The sequence below is a fragment of the Trifolium pratense genome, linkage group LG4 (genome assembly GCF_020283565.1).
Source record: "Trifolium pratense cultivar HEN17-A07 linkage group LG4, ARS_RC_1.1, whole genome shotgun sequence".
In the NCBI taxonomy this organism is placed as follows: domain Eukaryota; kingdom Viridiplantae; phylum Streptophyta; class Magnoliopsida; order Fabales; family Fabaceae; genus Trifolium; species Trifolium pratense.
Genome location: NC_060062.1, coordinates 55,542,616 through 55,559,127, shown reverse-complemented (window position 1 = coordinate 55,559,127; position 16,512 = coordinate 55,542,616). Strand labels below are relative to the sequence as shown.

At 33.2% G+C, this 16,512-nt stretch overlaps 3 protein-coding genes across 4 annotated transcripts; 1 reads left to right on the top strand and 2 right to left on the bottom strand.

Moving 5' to 3' along the window:
• Positions 1-475: 475 nt before the first annotated feature.
• Positions 476-4,149, top strand: LOC123923129 (dolichol-phosphate mannose synthase subunit 2). Of its 2 annotated transcripts, XM_045975784.1 has the most exons (4): positions 476-644; positions 1,741-1,824; positions 3,592-3,705; positions 3,792-4,149. In XM_045975784.1, the coding sequence occupies exons 2-4, from the start codon at positions 1,786-1,788 to the stop codon at positions 3,942-3,944; spliced, it is 306 nt and encodes a 101-aa protein (XP_045831740.1). In that variant the 5' UTR covers positions 476-644; positions 1,741-1,785; the 3' UTR covers positions 3,945-4,149. The 2 variants fall into 2 exon arrangements, with proteins under 2 accessions (XP_045831740.1, XP_045831741.1); XM_045975785.1 differs by lacking the exon at positions 1,741-1,824 and having other exon boundaries at positions 482-644.
• Positions 4,150-9,180: 5,031 nt separating this feature from the next.
• On the bottom strand, positions 9,181-9,964 carry LOC123923128 (probable calcium-binding protein CML11). The gene has a single exon (XM_045975783.1). The coding sequence runs from the start codon at positions 9,760-9,762 to the stop codon at positions 9,268-9,270; it is 495 nt and encodes a 164-aa protein (XP_045831739.1). The 5' UTR covers positions 9,763-9,964; the 3' UTR covers positions 9,181-9,267.
• Positions 9,965-12,525: 2,561 nt separating this feature from the next.
• On the bottom strand, positions 12,526-15,419 carry LOC123923127 (F-box/kelch-repeat protein At3g06240-like). The gene has a single exon (XM_045975782.1). It carries the CDS (start codon positions 15,237-15,239, stop codon positions 14,049-14,051), a length of 1,191 nt encoding a protein of 396 aa, XP_045831738.1. The 5' UTR covers positions 15,240-15,419; the 3' UTR covers positions 12,526-14,048.
• Positions 15,420-16,512: the final 1,093 nt, after the last annotated feature.

The following is a 16,512-nucleotide window of genomic DNA, read 5'->3' as shown; positions in this document are numbered from 1 at the left end:
AGAGAACGATATAAAATCCTAAAATTGTATGCATAAGAGGTGTTAGCAAACACAATTCTATACTTAAGCATCGAACAATGTAAAATCCTAAAAATTTTATGTATAGAGTGTGTTAGCTAGTTAAGTAGCGAACTCAATTCTCTACTTAAGTAGCGAATAATATTTATCGCAAGTTTCTCATTTTTACAATGTCCTGCTACTTTAGTAGCATAATAAAGAGTAAAATTGAAAACATAGGAGGCGCACGAGGCGAAAGAAAATACACTATTCTGAAAGGTTCATTTGTCGCCTACTATTTTCTCAAACAACATATGCTACTTAACTAGCAGAAATCATTTTTTTCTAAATTTTTTCATTTTTACTCATCTGCTACTTAATAGCGGACGAGTAAAATTAAAACGCGCGAAAAACTGATAGGGTGGCAAAACAAACTCTCCTAAATTCTAATCTTGAAGCCCAATCCACTATCTTTTGAAGAGCCCATCATCAGTAACAACTCCATCCAAACAACAAAATTACAGAATTGCCCTCATCATTGTATCATCAGAAACAGGTCGGAGTCACAGCACTGAATTCAACTGATCGTGAAAACCAAAAGCAGGCCGGAAAAAGCAGCCGGAGTTAATCGTCGGCCGCCATAAACAGTAAGAGATTCCGTCTTATTTTCCTTTCTTATACTCTTCTTTTCGGATTTTCTTCCCCTTTCTGTAGCGCGCGCGATTTGCATCCGCGATAACCGTTCCTGCAAACTTCAACGCACCATAGAAATTGCGTCGTAGAAGAGCTTCCTCGATTGCTTGCTAAATCGGCATGATTGAAAATATAGATTAGTTTTTTGATGTTTATATATTGAAATCTGTTTACCGATGCTTGGTAGATTGTTTCATTTACAGAATATTGTATTAGGGTTTTGTTCTTACTCACCATGATCACTGCCACAATCAAATTTCAAAACTGATGTGTCTTTATGAAATTAGAATTTAAATTTGGTCTATGGTTCAGCTCAATGGATTCAAATAGCTTAGTTGCTTACTCTGTGCTGAAAATTCAATTTTTTGTTAGCAGAATATGGGTAAAGGTAGGGTTTTAAATAGTGGTCATGGTAACTGTTGTGGCTGCATTGATATTTTGGAGAATCGCGGTCGAAATTTAGCCAATGAGACCTCAGTTATGGTCGCATTGCCGTTTTTTTGGGGTCAGGTAGCCTAGTGGCTAGAAATTCCACCTTTAAGATGGATAAGTGGAGTGTTTGGGGTTCGAACCCCGGCCCCTGAATATAAAATGCAATGTCCCTACCAACTGAGTTAAGCTCAAGGGGACATAAAAAAAACCAATATATTGCAGTCCAGATTGAGGTGAAAGATTACAATTGATGATCAACCCCATTTCACTTATAAGTTATATTTGTTTGGAATTTCTTGTATGCATCATAGCCTCTGTTTCCTCTAATAGTCTGATGTGTCCATTTTCATAATCTATCTGATGGAATTGATTAATGTGTTATAAATTGTTTTAGCAAATTCTATCGATGGGGCGATATTCATGTCATGTTCATTTAAGTACTTCCTTTTCCAAGTTTATTAGCCTTTTTTGTTGCTTTTATTACTTAACTGGAGCTTATTTGAATGATAGTTATGATACATTAATTGCTGGTTTCTTAGTTTTTATGTTCATAGGGTTTTAGTTTTAGTTTCGGTTCCAATTTAGTATAGTTTATTATAATGGGTTTGTTTTATGCAGAGCTGTAAATGTTAAAGGGGTTTCCAAGTTTAATGCTTTCTCTTTATGAACACTTACAAGGATGTTGTGTCAAAGCATGCCAAGGAAACTAGTTTACTTTTCTCTGTGCTGTTCTTTCTTTTGTTCCCTTTATTATCTTAGCACTCAACATACAAAAAAGGATGATTATTTTGATGTATATTCTGTTCCCTGTTTTTATTTAATCTCTATATTAAGATCAACACAGAAAAGGGTCTTACATTTTCTCTTTTATCATATCCTTCTATTTTCTTTCATAGACATAGGAATGCTCTCAATAAGATCAATCGTATTATGCCCCATATTATATATAGCTACCATTCACACAAATTTGAAGGGCTGCACTTTACTCGCTTTGTCTTGCTTCGGTTTTTATTGAAGTAGCTAACTATAGTCACACCAATTTTTTTTTTTTGGGTTAAGTAGCCTAGTGGCAAGAATTCCACCCTTAAGGTGAATAAGTAGAGTGTTCGGGGTTTGAACCCCAACTTCTGCATATAAAATGCAATATCTCTACCAACTGAGCTAAGTTCACGGGGACATTAGTCACACCAGATTAAAATAGCTAGACATTAGTTTTTACCTATGTAATGATATAATTCTTACCTCGGTTCAAATGGGTGGAAAAATTGAAAAACCATTTTTGTTCGTGTGCAGTCAACTTCAAATAGTAAGCAAATATTGAGATGGATCATCAATTTCTCACAGTCTTATTAATCGGTAACCAACTTGTGTGGATGGCAATAGCAGCACCCTTAGGCCTTAGCTAGTGATAACGTGATGATATACCACCAGAGTGAACTTGATAGCAACTTGCAAATGAGCTTGACTTCAACTCAATCTGCTCTATTCAATGCTTGTAGTTACTTATTTTAAGTAGAAATGTAGTTTTGGTAATCATTCTTGGTATGATTATATTTACTTTCATTGTCAAGGACTTCATATAATAAATGTGAACAGCAATCAGACCACCCACAGGATTCTCTGTCTTGTGCCGATGGCTTCTGCAAAAATGTTTTGTAAAACGGTCAGCCGAAAATGTAATCTCAAAGGAATATTTAGTTCTTCACAAAAATACAAAGGCAATTGCTTCTTTCCTAAGATAAAAATAAAACAAAATAAAGGTGGTTGCATCAATATTATACACCATAAAGTCAGAACCCCAAAACAACTGATTCACATCCTTATTTTCATGGTGCTGGATTTGCTGCATACTTTTGGAGTCTGTTAACAGGTCAATTGGTCAAATAAGAACCAAAGAATGAATCAGTTTTTTGAAATGTTTTAACTTGTTCATAGACCAGTTTAACAAACCAGTTCAGAGGCCAGTTTGGTTTGGGAATTTAAATCTGAATCCTTTCAGTTCGGATCATGGTATACCAAAACTAGTTCAGTTTGGTTCAACTGAACTGGTTTCTGGTTAGGTTCAGTTTAGTTTCTTTGTTGAATTGAACCATGAACACTCTCTCATGGTCTGAAGATTTCCTTCACCTTTGCATCCATCAGTTTGATGTAGTTTCTTATTAGGAAAGTTATATTTTAGTTTCTTTTCTTAAATACAAAAGGTGTATTTATAATTAATTACTAATGGTTATTAATTTTGTACATACACTTTTCTTACTATAATCAAGTTTTTTTCATGTCCTTTTAGTAAGGTTTATCATCAAACATTTTTTACATCCAACAAGTCATATGAGATTTTGAATTCGTTTCAGCTCATTGCAGACTTTTAAGAATATACTTGTGCTAAGGATGCTACCAAAATTTTGTTGAATTTGTTTCTGCCGTCTAATGTGAATGCTAACAGTCATCTGTGTCTTTTGTTGTCAACAGGAAGCAAAAACAATAGAAATCAATATGGAATTAGCAGACAGAGCAGTTGGATTTCTATTGTCTTGTATAAGCTTATCGATATTCACTTATTATACTTTCTGGGTTATCATCCTGGTTAGTAACTTGCCAAGCATTTTAAATGTATTATGGCTACCTGATTTTAACTGCCTAATAAGTTTATCGATCTTTTGCTCTTTCAGCCCTTTGTAGATGGTGATCATTTCATACATAAATATTTCTTACCCCAAGAATATGCCATATTAATACCTGTTTCTGCTGGTGTTGCTCTTCTTTGCCTCTTATGCATATTTATTGGGTTCGTGATGCTCAAATCCAAGAAGAAGAAGGCATAATGTATGTTGTCTTTTTTGTTGCACAATTTATTTTGATGTTTGAAACAAGTATTTTCCAGCATTTTATACGAGAATATAACTTTGCATGTCCCTAGTGTCAGGAATTGGCAACCACATTAACTTTTATTTGTGGGGCTGGCGGGGAGATTTGATGTCCTTTATGTAGTATATACTATCTAGCACACAAAAGGATTTTGATCTTCTCCTTTTCCTCCCTCATTTTCACATTTTTGTTAGAAGCGATATAGAGAAATAGAGACAAACAGTTATTTACTCAATTTTGATTTTATGTACAAAACTCATCAAAATTGTTTTTGTGTCGCTTTCTCTCCTAACATGAAGGTGAAAAAGAGAAGATCTAGATCTAACAAATAATGGCACCAAACATTTTGTTTATTCAATTCACTTTAGTACCACTTTTTATAGTAAAATCAAAATATTGTGTTTTTGGCATGTCCCATTATATTGCCCGGAGACACCACTATATCAAACCCATACTTCGTCCTTAGCACCCTAGACCAGTATATCAAGCCCGTACTTCGTCCTTAGCACCCTAGACCAAAGCCTGTCCTCGGCTGTTAAGAACCACCAGCGCCATAGCAAGCATTGATGCATTAAACAACGTAAGATTTTTAATACCTAGACCACTTGTTTCCTTAGAACGACACGTCTTACCATTTCACCCAAGGAATTTTGGACAACCCTACAAAAAATTCATTTGGATTGACACATGCTATTTTAGTGTTTTTCTTTTTCCCACACTAATAAAAGGAAGAGTTAACACCTCCAATTCTTGAAACTTCAAAGCAAGTTATTTTTCTTGTGCTAAAGGAAATGGTAATAACTTCGATTCTTATAACCAGATTATGCACTTTTCTTGTGCCTCAGCTGTCATAATATTAAGAATCAATCAGTTAATTACCGGTAATGATTTTTTTAATTAATTTTCAACATCATTAAAAGACTAAAAAATTGATGGCTTGGCTCTTTTCCTATCTAAGGAAAAGGGTATGAAAAAACATACAAAATTAATATTCTAATTCAAACCTAAGCACTAACTCCTTGGACTGAGCATTGGGCTAGTATGGTCAGGTTCAGACCCAAACATCTTGATCTGAATCAAGCCGAAGAATCGAGAAATAAAACCATTTTCGAATGTATTAGACATTGTGTATGGTGGGTTACAGGTACGGTGGGAGGTATGTTTCCAGTGAGAGCAGAGATTATCATATTCTACCTGTCAACCTTCGCTAATTGTTGTAATATGGCTTTAAAACGATGATTCATCGACACCAAGAGGAGGTTGCATCCCAAGCTTTTCTTCAAATTTCTCCAACAATCCCACTGATATCGCGATGCGTATCCTCAATCTTGGATGAAAGAACTTGAAAGTTGAATAATTTTTAGACAAAAATAAATAAATAAAATAAAATGTTGATTTAATTGTACTTCGAGTCTTGAAAGCATGTAAGAAAAAAAGGTGACGGATGTGTGTAACTCAAAGCAGGAGAGAATTATCTCCAGTGAAATCTCAACCACTATTTCAGTATTGCTCTAATAGGTCCCATAGAATTGGATGACCATAATCACCATTGGACACTTTAATGAAAAATTCATCGAAGAGGATCCATCCTTATGCAAAACAAACAAGTAAATTGTCTGAACGAACACTGCTTCTCCCGTTGTTGTATTACTGAATCAACGAAGAAAATTGTCTGAACTAATGGGTTTTAACCCTTATTTCATTTTCCCAAAAAATAATAATTAAATTTACTAATGACGTGCTTTAAAAAATAAATACAAAATAAAGAAATTACAATTGTCCTTGCCATGTCGTGTTTTAGATCCAATCAGATGCAATATTGTACTATTAGGGTCTAAAATGAGAGAATCTAGACATTACAAGAGGAAATTAAAAAAAGAAATTTACATGAGGTAAAATAAAACTTGCTAATATTACCAAGGAAAAAAGACCTATTAACCCAAAGAACAATGGTAGAGCTTCCATCCACCAGACACACTCCCAAGTCAATAAGAGGAAGACGAAATCATAAAAATTGGTTCATCCATGAAAAGCAACAAAAAATGTGTCAAGTAACATTAATGAACCTTCTCTGCCAACCTCACAAACTCCTAACAAATAACAAATGTTATCTCTTACTCGTAGTATTGTATAATTTAAGATAATTACTCGTAGTATTATATATGAATGAAGGACAAATAACAATAAGTTACAACACTACTTTTTTTTGAATGACATATCAATCCTCTTAAAACAACATTTATAACCTCCTACATGATTTTGAATTAATTTTTGTTCATAGAATATAAACAAATTACGGTAAAAAGAATTCTCTTATTGTATCCTACACAGGGCCGACCATGTGGGTGTGCAAGGTGAGCCACCGCACAGGGCCTCAAACATTTAGAGGCCTCAAATTTTTTATATCGGTCTATTAAAAAATTTATATATGTAAAAAAAATAATGACTTTGTTACTACTAAAAATATTTTAGTACTAAAAAAAATTAATAGACACACTCTTAATTTTATAAGTAACTTGCGGTTGATTGTAAAAAACGAAACTAACATTTCAAGAAAGTTTTTTTTTCCGAAGGAACCGTAATATTATTGATTAAAATATGCCGCTTTTAGATGTTATTTACTATGATGACTATTTTTTATGTTATTTACGATTCAAATAGAGAATCACTTTTAAAAAAAATTATATTTTTTTATTAAAGATCTATTTTTAATTTTCAAACAAAGCATCCAAATACTCGGGACCGGCCCTGATCCTACATTGACAAAATGCACTAACACAACTAATTAATTGATAAATTAATTAAATTAAAGCTATAGTTAGATGCCCACATGTATGTGGTCTCCAATTACAAGTTACAGGCAGCCACGACACGATAGAGCAACAGATGATCCACAAAGCATTTTTCTAAATAAAGGAAATGCTAAATAACATTTCTGGGACGCTTATTAAATATATTAAAAATAAAAAATTTATAATGAAATTTATGCATTCAATACTTTAAAAACTTTAAAAATTATTTTTTTAATATTAATTGTGCCTTTAATTTTCTTTCTTTTGATATCATGATATGTTTAACTTGTGTTTTGGCATGACCTTTTAAACAAATTTATCAATAAGTTGCCTAAAAAACTATATTAATTAATACGTTCAACTAAGAATAATATATATTTTTATACCAAGTAGTTGAAATTTCATCTTAACGAGTTAAATGTTCTTGGTTCAAATCCTGACCATGTAAAAAAATAATGGCAATTAATTACACCATTTTACAAGAACTTTTAAACCATGGCGTAATTAGTTGATAAATTACAAAGAGCATAAAAACATATAACATGACCGACATTAGAAAAAAAATTGAAGATAGATCTAAATCCTATATACAAAATGACATCAAATACATTTTTATACACTATATATAAACTATAAAGGTTTTTTTTTTTTTTTTACAAAAATAAACTATAAAGGTTAAACACAACTTAAATAGCATTTACCAAAATATTATAAGTTCATGAAAAAACTCTATAAGCTTAAGAAAGAAGATTGTTATACACTTATCATCAAGGTTTTAAAAAACGGTCCTGTACCATGAAAACGGACGTTATAAAATGCTATCTCAAGTGACCTATACCGTTTTTTAAGGTTTTAAAGGTGAGAAAAAAAAATCACAACTGAAACGCCGTTACGAACGATACGAAACGCCGTTACCGACGCGAAAAAGCAGAAAAATGGTTGAAGAGAATCAGAATCTTAGTACCTTTTAGCTTTTACTTTTACCAGGAGATGAATCAGTACCTCTAATTTCTCTTGTCTTGTCTCTACTTCGTTCTTCTCTTCTCTTTCATTTCTTATCACAAAGTCGGATTTGTTGCTGCTTGCTTCTTTCTTTCCTTCGTCCTTGCTTCAAGTTTCAAAGAATTTTTGTTTTTCCATCTCCAGATCCAGATTGCAATTGCATCTTCCTCCATTCCTCCCACCAACATGTAACTAATGAGTTCTATCTTGGTATATTTCTTGTGGTGGTGTTTGTAAATGAAAATCATAGAGTGAGATTTGAGATGAGACGAAAACAAATTGGGGATTTTCATGCTTGTTCACTTGTTCATTGTTCTTGCTGCGTCCTGCGTGTGTTTGTAGGGGGTGAAAATGTTGAGAGTGAAGTTGTGAGACACTGACTTAAGAGTAGTGAATAGTGATAGTGATTTTTTTGGTTACAATAGTGATAATGTGATTGTGTGATTGTGATGGTGATTAGTGAATAGATAAATAGAGTTTTTTTTTACACAATAGATAAATAGAGTTAAGAATCTTAAAATAATAAGACTAAATCAGATTTTGATTACACTAAAAATTAGATTAAAGTATTCTTAATTAATTTACTTACTTGATTAATTTTTTAAAATTAGACTATAAACTATTTTGTAGGTTGGTTGAATAATGCCTCGAAGAGAAGAATTACCGGTAGAAGAAGAAGAACGATTTCCAATCGGTAAAGCACAAGGTGATAGTGGAAGTTATGATCCTGCACGTCGTTCTACCATGTGGTGACTAGTAATGTAATCAATGAGTTTTCAATAAACTTTTTTAAATGTATTAGTAGTTTTATAAGATCTGTGCAATTTTGTGATTAATTCACACCGCAACTACCGCAATCTGTAACGTAGCATCCGTTACAGCCGAAATCGTGAAAACCTTGATGCGACCGCGACCGCTATTTAAAACCTTGGTTATCATTATCAAACAACACATACTTTTTTTTTCAACACCTACTTGATACAATGAGAATTTTGTCATTTCACATACAAAAAGAGGAACAATTCAGTAACATCATTGTTTATCTTCCATCAATTTTTTTTCTCTGTTTTTTGATTTTTTTGCTGCAAACACCATAGTCATGGTAGAAACTCCACCACTTCCACCTCCTTCACAATTGCATTAATTTTATGAGTTTATATTTGTGACCTCAATGTATCGAGTTGAGATTCTTTTTCCTCAATTGCCATTTTTTTTAAAAGTTAAAATCATTTTTCTAAGTTCAACAAAATATTTAAAATTAACACTCGATTTTATAGACAAAAGTTCTGATAATCTGAAATTCGACCAAAAAATATTTGTTAAACATAGAATCTACATTAGTTTCTCTGAACAATTCGTTCTAAATATCGAGCTAAAAAAATCATTTCATGCCGCATCATTGGTAAATAAATAGAACAATTGAAACAAAATTTCAGATTGTATTACAATTATTAATACCTGTAAATAGAGAAAATCAATATATAAATTAAGTCCATGAATTATCAAAAGCAGCAGAAGTAATCGCTTGAGCAAATTCCTGAAAATTGATCATCCCATCACCATCTGTATCAGCTTCCTTTATCATTCCGGTCAATTCCTCCGCCGTCAACGCATGTCCCAATTTCGCCATAGAATGAGCCAATTCCGCCGCTGTTATGAATCCATTTCCATCTCGATCAAACATATCAAACAGCTGTCGAAGTTGCTCCTCCGTGTACGGTGACTTTGCCGGCAAAAGCTCCGGTGCAACCAACGAAACGAACTCGGAGAATTCAATGAGTCCGTTGCTGTTTGTGTCTGCTCTTTGAATGAATATTTCTAATTGCTCTGCGCTTGGTTTTAAACCAAGCGATCGGAGAAGAGAATTTAGTTCCAATTGCGTTAGGGTACCGTCGTTGTTTCGATCGAATGATCGGAAAATTTCGCGTAATTCGGCTATTTGTTCGTCGTCCAATTTCACTTGGTGTTGCTTCTTGTTCATTTCTTCTGTTAAAAGAAAAGAGTGTGAAACGGTGTCGTATTTGGTATAAGAGAGTGTTGTTTTGTTTGAAAGAGAGAAAACAAAGAAAGGGGTTATTGATTGTGTTTGTGTGAAGTTCCGAATTTTAAGTGGTTTACTCAAATGTAGGATCTGTTTTGAATTTTCCAAAGAATGGTTCAGACATTGAATTTTGGTAATGAATTATTATGAATATAGATGGGGAAGGTGAACTTATTTATTTTATTTTTTTTATGCTCGGTTAATAAAATAAGGAGAATGTTAACTTCTGCCCTTAAGGCACATGTTAAGGAAGTAAAAATAGAAATTATTAAATGTTAATTTCTGCATTTTGACTTTTGAAGCATTAAATTTCTTGTATCATTAAATGATGAATTTCTATTTTGGTATATCTTAACATGTGCCATAACAAGACCCATAAAATGATTGAGGATTTTCTAAGTCAAACTTAGGAGAAAAAAGTACTTAGTCTATGGAACCTTTTCTCCTTTTTGACTTTGAATGTAATTTTTACTTCCTCATCTCAAGTTAAGAGAAGAGTCAATTTTGAAAAATGATTACTCTCTCATCCCAAAATAAATGACCTAGTTGATCACCTTTACATTTATCAATGCACAACTTTAATCATTAATATATTAAATTATCTATTATTAAAAATTATAAAAATTATATATTTTGAAAATACTCATCGAGACAAATCAAACATCTCATATGCTAATATTTACATATACATATTAGTAAAAAAAGACATTCAAAAGAGATCATACGAATAGTAGATAAAGTAAAAAATAAGTCATTTATTTTGGGACATAAAGAGTACTATATAACTATTGTGTAACATTGTTAATATTGTACGTAATTTTATCATTTATTAAATGGGATGTAGATCGGCTGCAACATTCTAAATATATTAAACGAAAATAAAAAAGGGTACAACACATTTATTGGTGATGAATTTTGGTAGTATGTATGAAATTTTAGGTTTGATCCTCATTTTCAACATTGTTAAAAAAAAGAACACTTAATGGAATAAATTAGACCGAGTCAAATTACATAATTGCCCAAACAGATATATAAATAGATTAAAACAAGAAAAAATTGGTCAAAAAAACATAAGAAAAGATACACAACAACATTGTATTTGTATGGGTCCGTTTTCAAAACTATATAGTAATAAAGAAAATTGAAAAAAAAATCAAAATGAAGAGACTCTCAACTCCTGTTTAACATGATTCATGATAAAATAAAATAAAGTAAGGCTCTATTTGGTAAAAATAAGCTATAAGCTAGCTGAAAAGTTAACTGATAGCTGATATTTGAAAAGCTAATAAAATGAAATCAAAGTGTTTAATAAATTTAACTTTTGTAATCATAAAATGACATAAAAATACATGGTTATTGTATGTAAGTGAGTAGTTATTTCTGTGAGTGTGTAGTTTTTTATTAAAAAAATAAATAAATTAAAATGATAAGGTTAAAATTGAAATAAAAGTTAAAAAGCTAAAAACTATAAGCTAAATATTTTAAATAGCATCCGGAAAAGAAAAAAAAAACTATAAGCTAGTTAAAAAAGCTTATCACCAAAGACCTCTAATTTTATGAAACAATCTTATAAACTACTCCTTAAATAGGAAACTACTTCCTCCGTTCCTAATTATAAGCACAATTTCAAACATAAAATTTGTCCCTTAATATAAGCATCTTTTCAATTCCCTAGGCACATTTATTACTACTTTTCCAAACATAACCATACTTTATATTGAAATACGAAAAATCAACTACAAATACTCCCTCCGTCCCAAAAAGAATGACCCAGTTGACCGAAACACGCATGCCAATGCATAACTTTGGCGACTAATATCTTTAATTGTATAATAGTAAAAATTATAAAAAATTGATATTTTGAAAATACTCATCGAGACGAATCTAACAACATCTTATATGTTAATATTTATTTTTATTTATTAGTAGAAAAATATGGTCAAAACAATATATATGAATAGTGCATATATTCAAAATGGGTCATTCTTTTTGGGACGGAGGGAGTACATCTTTTCACAAGGGACAATTTAGTAATTGTAATATCCAAAAAGTACACATTTATTACACTACCAACTTTTCTTAATATGCGTGAAAAACTTCAATGAGTGTTTATATTAAGGGACGGAGGAAGTATAAGCTAACTTATTTGTGCTACGAAACACACCCTAAATAAAAAACTACTAAGCTAACTTATTTGTGTTACTAAACACACCATAAATAAGAAACTATCTACCAAAAAAAAAAAAATGTAGGAAACTGCAGGCATGAATTGCGTGACTAGTTCTCACGTTTTTATTTTCTGAGTAATAGTTCTCACGTTGTCTAGCTGTGCCGTCACCATCATCATGATATTGATTAGTATTAACCGAGTTATTCTAAGAAAAAGATAAGGTTGACCGCTGATGGTCAATCGGTCATCCGTTTAATTGATGTTTAGTGTCGTTACCGAGAAAAGTGAGGCTGGTCGAAAAGACATTTTCGGTGAGAATTTGCATATTTATTTTCTTTATGGCTTGCTTGATTTTGTGCTCTAATTGAGGTTTCTCATTGTGTAGATAATATGGCATGTTTGGAACTCTTTTACAAAACTCTGGAGTCATATGTTATCTCCGAGCCGGAAGTTGAGCATGTTGATTCTGGAGGTGGTTGTTAAGAATATAACTTGATTGTTAAGAATATAGTTTGATAGTTAATCGTGGTGAAGGTGTTCACTCTGCTGGGAACACTCTGGGTTCTAAGAAGGATGTTTCCGCAGTCGTTGTGGGTGTGTCGGCGCATATTTCTGTCCATGATGAGGATGTAACTAGCGTTTGGGGTGCGAATAATGATGCGGTGATGGAGCAGGTGCATGGCGGATGTTAGGATAATCCATCCTTTTCTCATGAGCGGGCGCTTAAAATCCCCAATCTCCGGCTGCTTGTGAGAACTCACAAGCGGCAACAAGCTTTGTGATGTTATGCGGAGAAACAAACGGGCATAGCAGTAAGGCGCAAAATAAAGAGTGAACGAACACATCATGGTACCAGACTACTAGTGCTTAGCAGAACCTCCCAAATTATTACCACTTGAAATGAATTGATATGTGATGCAAATATGCACAGGAGAAAATACAGGTGCACACAGCCATATAAACACTGAATGAGAGGATATTAATACTATACTTGAGGGATTAATATTAATCACATCTTTTCCATATGCTTACCAAAATCAAAGGAAGAAAGAGCCATGGCCCATGGAAGTATCATTATTTTGAGAGCAATGCTAACTCAGATTTCACAATGATCTGAAACCACATTTGGCTCATCTCCTTTAACCATTACTCATTCCTATAACCAACAAATTTAAATTTCAACACAGCTCTAACCCAAGAACAATTCCCACTGTTTTTACAGTAAATGAAACCATTGACTAATGACAACTACTCAAATAGGCTCAACACGTTAACACAATATGCTTGAGTGACTCAGAATGAGAAAAACAACTATCTAAAAAGTAACTTCCTGAAACTTGAGCATAAAAAGAAAGTCATGGATGTTTCAACTTCTTCAATTGCTGCACAAACTACCTAAAGATTGAACACATGGTACAGGTGCTTAGCAGAAAATACCAAGTACTGTTATTGCTTAGACCATTTGAAGCGAATAGATGAGATACAAACATGTAAAGTGCAAGCAGACACTCATGTTTCTATTCCTAAGATATTAATCAGACTTTATGCTCAACACTTTAACCCATATGCCTAAGTGGTAAAGTCATGAGAAATAAATATGCATAAGAGAGAATACAGGTGCACATAAACAAAGCCATTCAAACGCAGAAATGAAAATATATTATTCCTGAGAGATTAATCACACCTTTTCCATATGCCGAATAAATCAAAGGAAGAGCCGTGGCAGCATCATTACTTTAACATATGTAGTCTGTAAAATTTATCTAACCTCCTAACTTGGAATCAAGAGAAACAGCTGCTACAAAACATGCACTGCAATTCCATGTATATTGTAGTACATATTTCCAAAAAACAATAGATAACAAGCTAACAACATGTATCTAACAGCAAACTTTTATTTCTTCAAGAGTGAAAACTTGTATCTAACAACATGTGTATGACGTCTCGTATACTTGAGAATACATATAATATTGACAATTGACAGGCCAATTTGCATATAAGAGCTAGACTCACAAACCTCCAGTGTGAAAACTTCACGCATTGGCTGGAAGAGTAATTAGTTGCCTATGTCTCCAATCAAATGAATATTTTTCTTGTAAATTGCCATTTGACACCAATAGCTTTCTCCTTTAATACCAATCTCCTCAATCAAACCAGTAGTTAAATCAAAACAAACTAGTTCACCATCTTCTCTTCTAAAAAATATATTGCCCTTCTCCCCTGCTCCGATAAGTCCCTGAATGCTAGACAAGAGTTCAACATTGAAGAGTCTAATCCATGATTCTTTGACACCAAATTCACCCAAAATTGATATTTGGAAAGACGTAGTATTCTTCCAATTAGTTATAATAGCAACAGACTCATTCAACATTGTCAGATTAACTTCAAAATCATCATCATGCTGCGTATCTTCTAAGGGTAAAGGTGTAATAAAGTACGCTTCATTGCATAATTTAAATGACACTAGCAAGGTATTTGCTTCCCCCAACCAATGACACATCCCATTGAAGTACACAGCACTATTAAAAATCGAATAAATCACTGGCATATCAAAATCGATTTTTCTCCATGAGTTACTTCTTAAACTATATATTTCCCAGAAAGGGTCGGGCATGACATCTTCCAAATGAAGCAAATGATTTTCATCATCTATAGTATAATAATTCACATGTTGAATGATTTTATAGTCATCTCCAACCCGATCATAGCCAAATCCATGAGGACAAATTTGAGTCATAAACTCGGATTTAAACTCAGCATGACCAGGAGGAATGACAATTTTTTCCTCAGTGGCAGGATTCCATAATACAGTTGTTGTATGAACTCCTTCATAATCATAGATACACAGAATGCCATTAATTGCAGAATCTACAACACGAATAGGAATAACACCAAGTTGTGGAAGATGAAATGGAAGTGGCAAATCCAATTTCACTTTTTTCTCAAAATTTTTTCCAGAAATCAAATAAATGTTCCAATCATAACTACCTAAAAACTGGTTAAGAACGAGAGAGACATCACCGTCGCCACGGTAGAGTGGATGAGAGTTGGATATGAGATTGTTGCGGAAGATATTGATGAAATTAGGGTTTTGAGTTAAACGAGACCATGATTTGTGAACGCAAGAAAAACGCTTCAGAGATTTAACAGGAAGTTTAGAGAGAATAGAAAAGGAAAGGTGATCGGGTATGTAGTTACTACTAACCTTCTTGTTCATTTTCTTCATATTCGTTGTTGGAGTAGCCATTGAGAGTTGTGGAGTGCAAATGTAGAAACCAGATGAAAAACACAAGTCACAGGCAAAGGGGGTTTTGTTAGAAAACTTAACAAGTTTCTACTAAGTGAGAAATATCAGATGATTATTCCTTAGGCTATTGCCAATTACATACAAGTTACTGTACAAGCTAATCACAGGACCTAAATTATAGCTCCCCGCGTACCATAACTATTTGATCCTGGGATTCCCGGCCGGTGCGTAGGGAGAAGTATTTGTTGGGAGTGGTCAACCCCTTAAATGGATCTTAGTTACTTCGAGGGGATTAGTCTCTGCAGTTGCGCGCGGAGGATACATTTAATTTAAAAAAAAAAAAAAGAAAAAAAGAAAAAGCATTTGACATGCTAGCTGTATTGCTTTGGTTTACCTACGATGTCTGAATATTACCTCAAAGTAACTCGTTTCTAATAAAGTGGCAATCCATTTCAATATGCTTTGTACCCTCGTGGAAAACTGGATTTTTGGCGATCTGCAAAGCTACCTGGTTGTTACAACTGAGTCGCATGGGTCCTTTATGCAAAATCCCAAGATCAAAGAGTAAACTCTTTAGCCATTTCAGTTCACATGTTGCGGTAGCTGTAACGACCCATTTTTCGTATTCGTATATTTTATTGAATGTTATTTTATTTATTAATTGACTTTTATTATTTTAGTGAGCGGCGAATAATTATTTAGCCGAGCGTAAGTTATTAGACGCGAGAACCTTTGTTTTGGGATTAATGGGCGTGAGAGGCCATTTGGGCCTTAGCCACTTGGGCTTGGTTCATGACTTTTAGGGAGAGGTATTTAAAGAAACCTTGTCATGAGACTTAGCTCATTTCATGACTTTTTGTCTTAGAAGCAAGAATAGAGCAAGGGCTAGGGTTTGATCAAGAGAGAAAGCTTGAGCAAGAGAAGGCTAGGAATCATCACCAAACTTAAGGTAAGAGATTAGAATTCATGATTCTTGAGTGGCAAGGAGAGGGGAGATTGTCTATGTCTCCATTCCCGAACTCTCCCACTCAATTTCTTTTAGACTTTTGATTAAGCTTTTGTATGTGAGTGTGATGTTCTTCATCATCACTTTGTATGTGTTAATCACTAGCTTGATTTCATGAAAAATATGTATGTGTTTGAATCATGTTTGAAAAGTTTATGAAAGTTGCTTAAAATCCAAGAAATTGGCATGATTTTGATTGTTTGAGGTATTTGGATGTTTGGAAGAGATGATTAATGTTCCTTGATATCATATATGCTTGGAATTGCT

Bases quoted from the DNA above. Each gene is read 5' to 3' on its own strand.
- LOC123923129 (XM_045975784.1), top strand. From the start codon at position 1,786: ATGAACACTTACAAGGATGTTGTGTCAAAGCATGCCAAG. The intron at 1,825-3,591 runs GAAACTAGTTTA...TGTTGTCAACAG, and splicing joins TTGTGTCAAAGCATGCCAAG to GAAGCAAAAACAATAGAAAT. The intron at 3,706-3,791 runs GTTAGTAACTTG...TTGCTCTTTCAG, and splicing joins CTTTCTGGGTTATCATCCTG to CCCTTTGTAGATGGTGATCA.
- LOC123923128 (XM_045975783.1), bottom strand. From the start codon at position 9,762: ATGAACAAGAAGCAACACCAAGTGAAATTGGACGACGAACAAATAGCC.
- LOC123923127 (XM_045975782.1), bottom strand. From the start codon at position 15,239: ATGGCTACTCCAACAACGAATATGAAGAAAATGAACAAGAAGGTTAGT.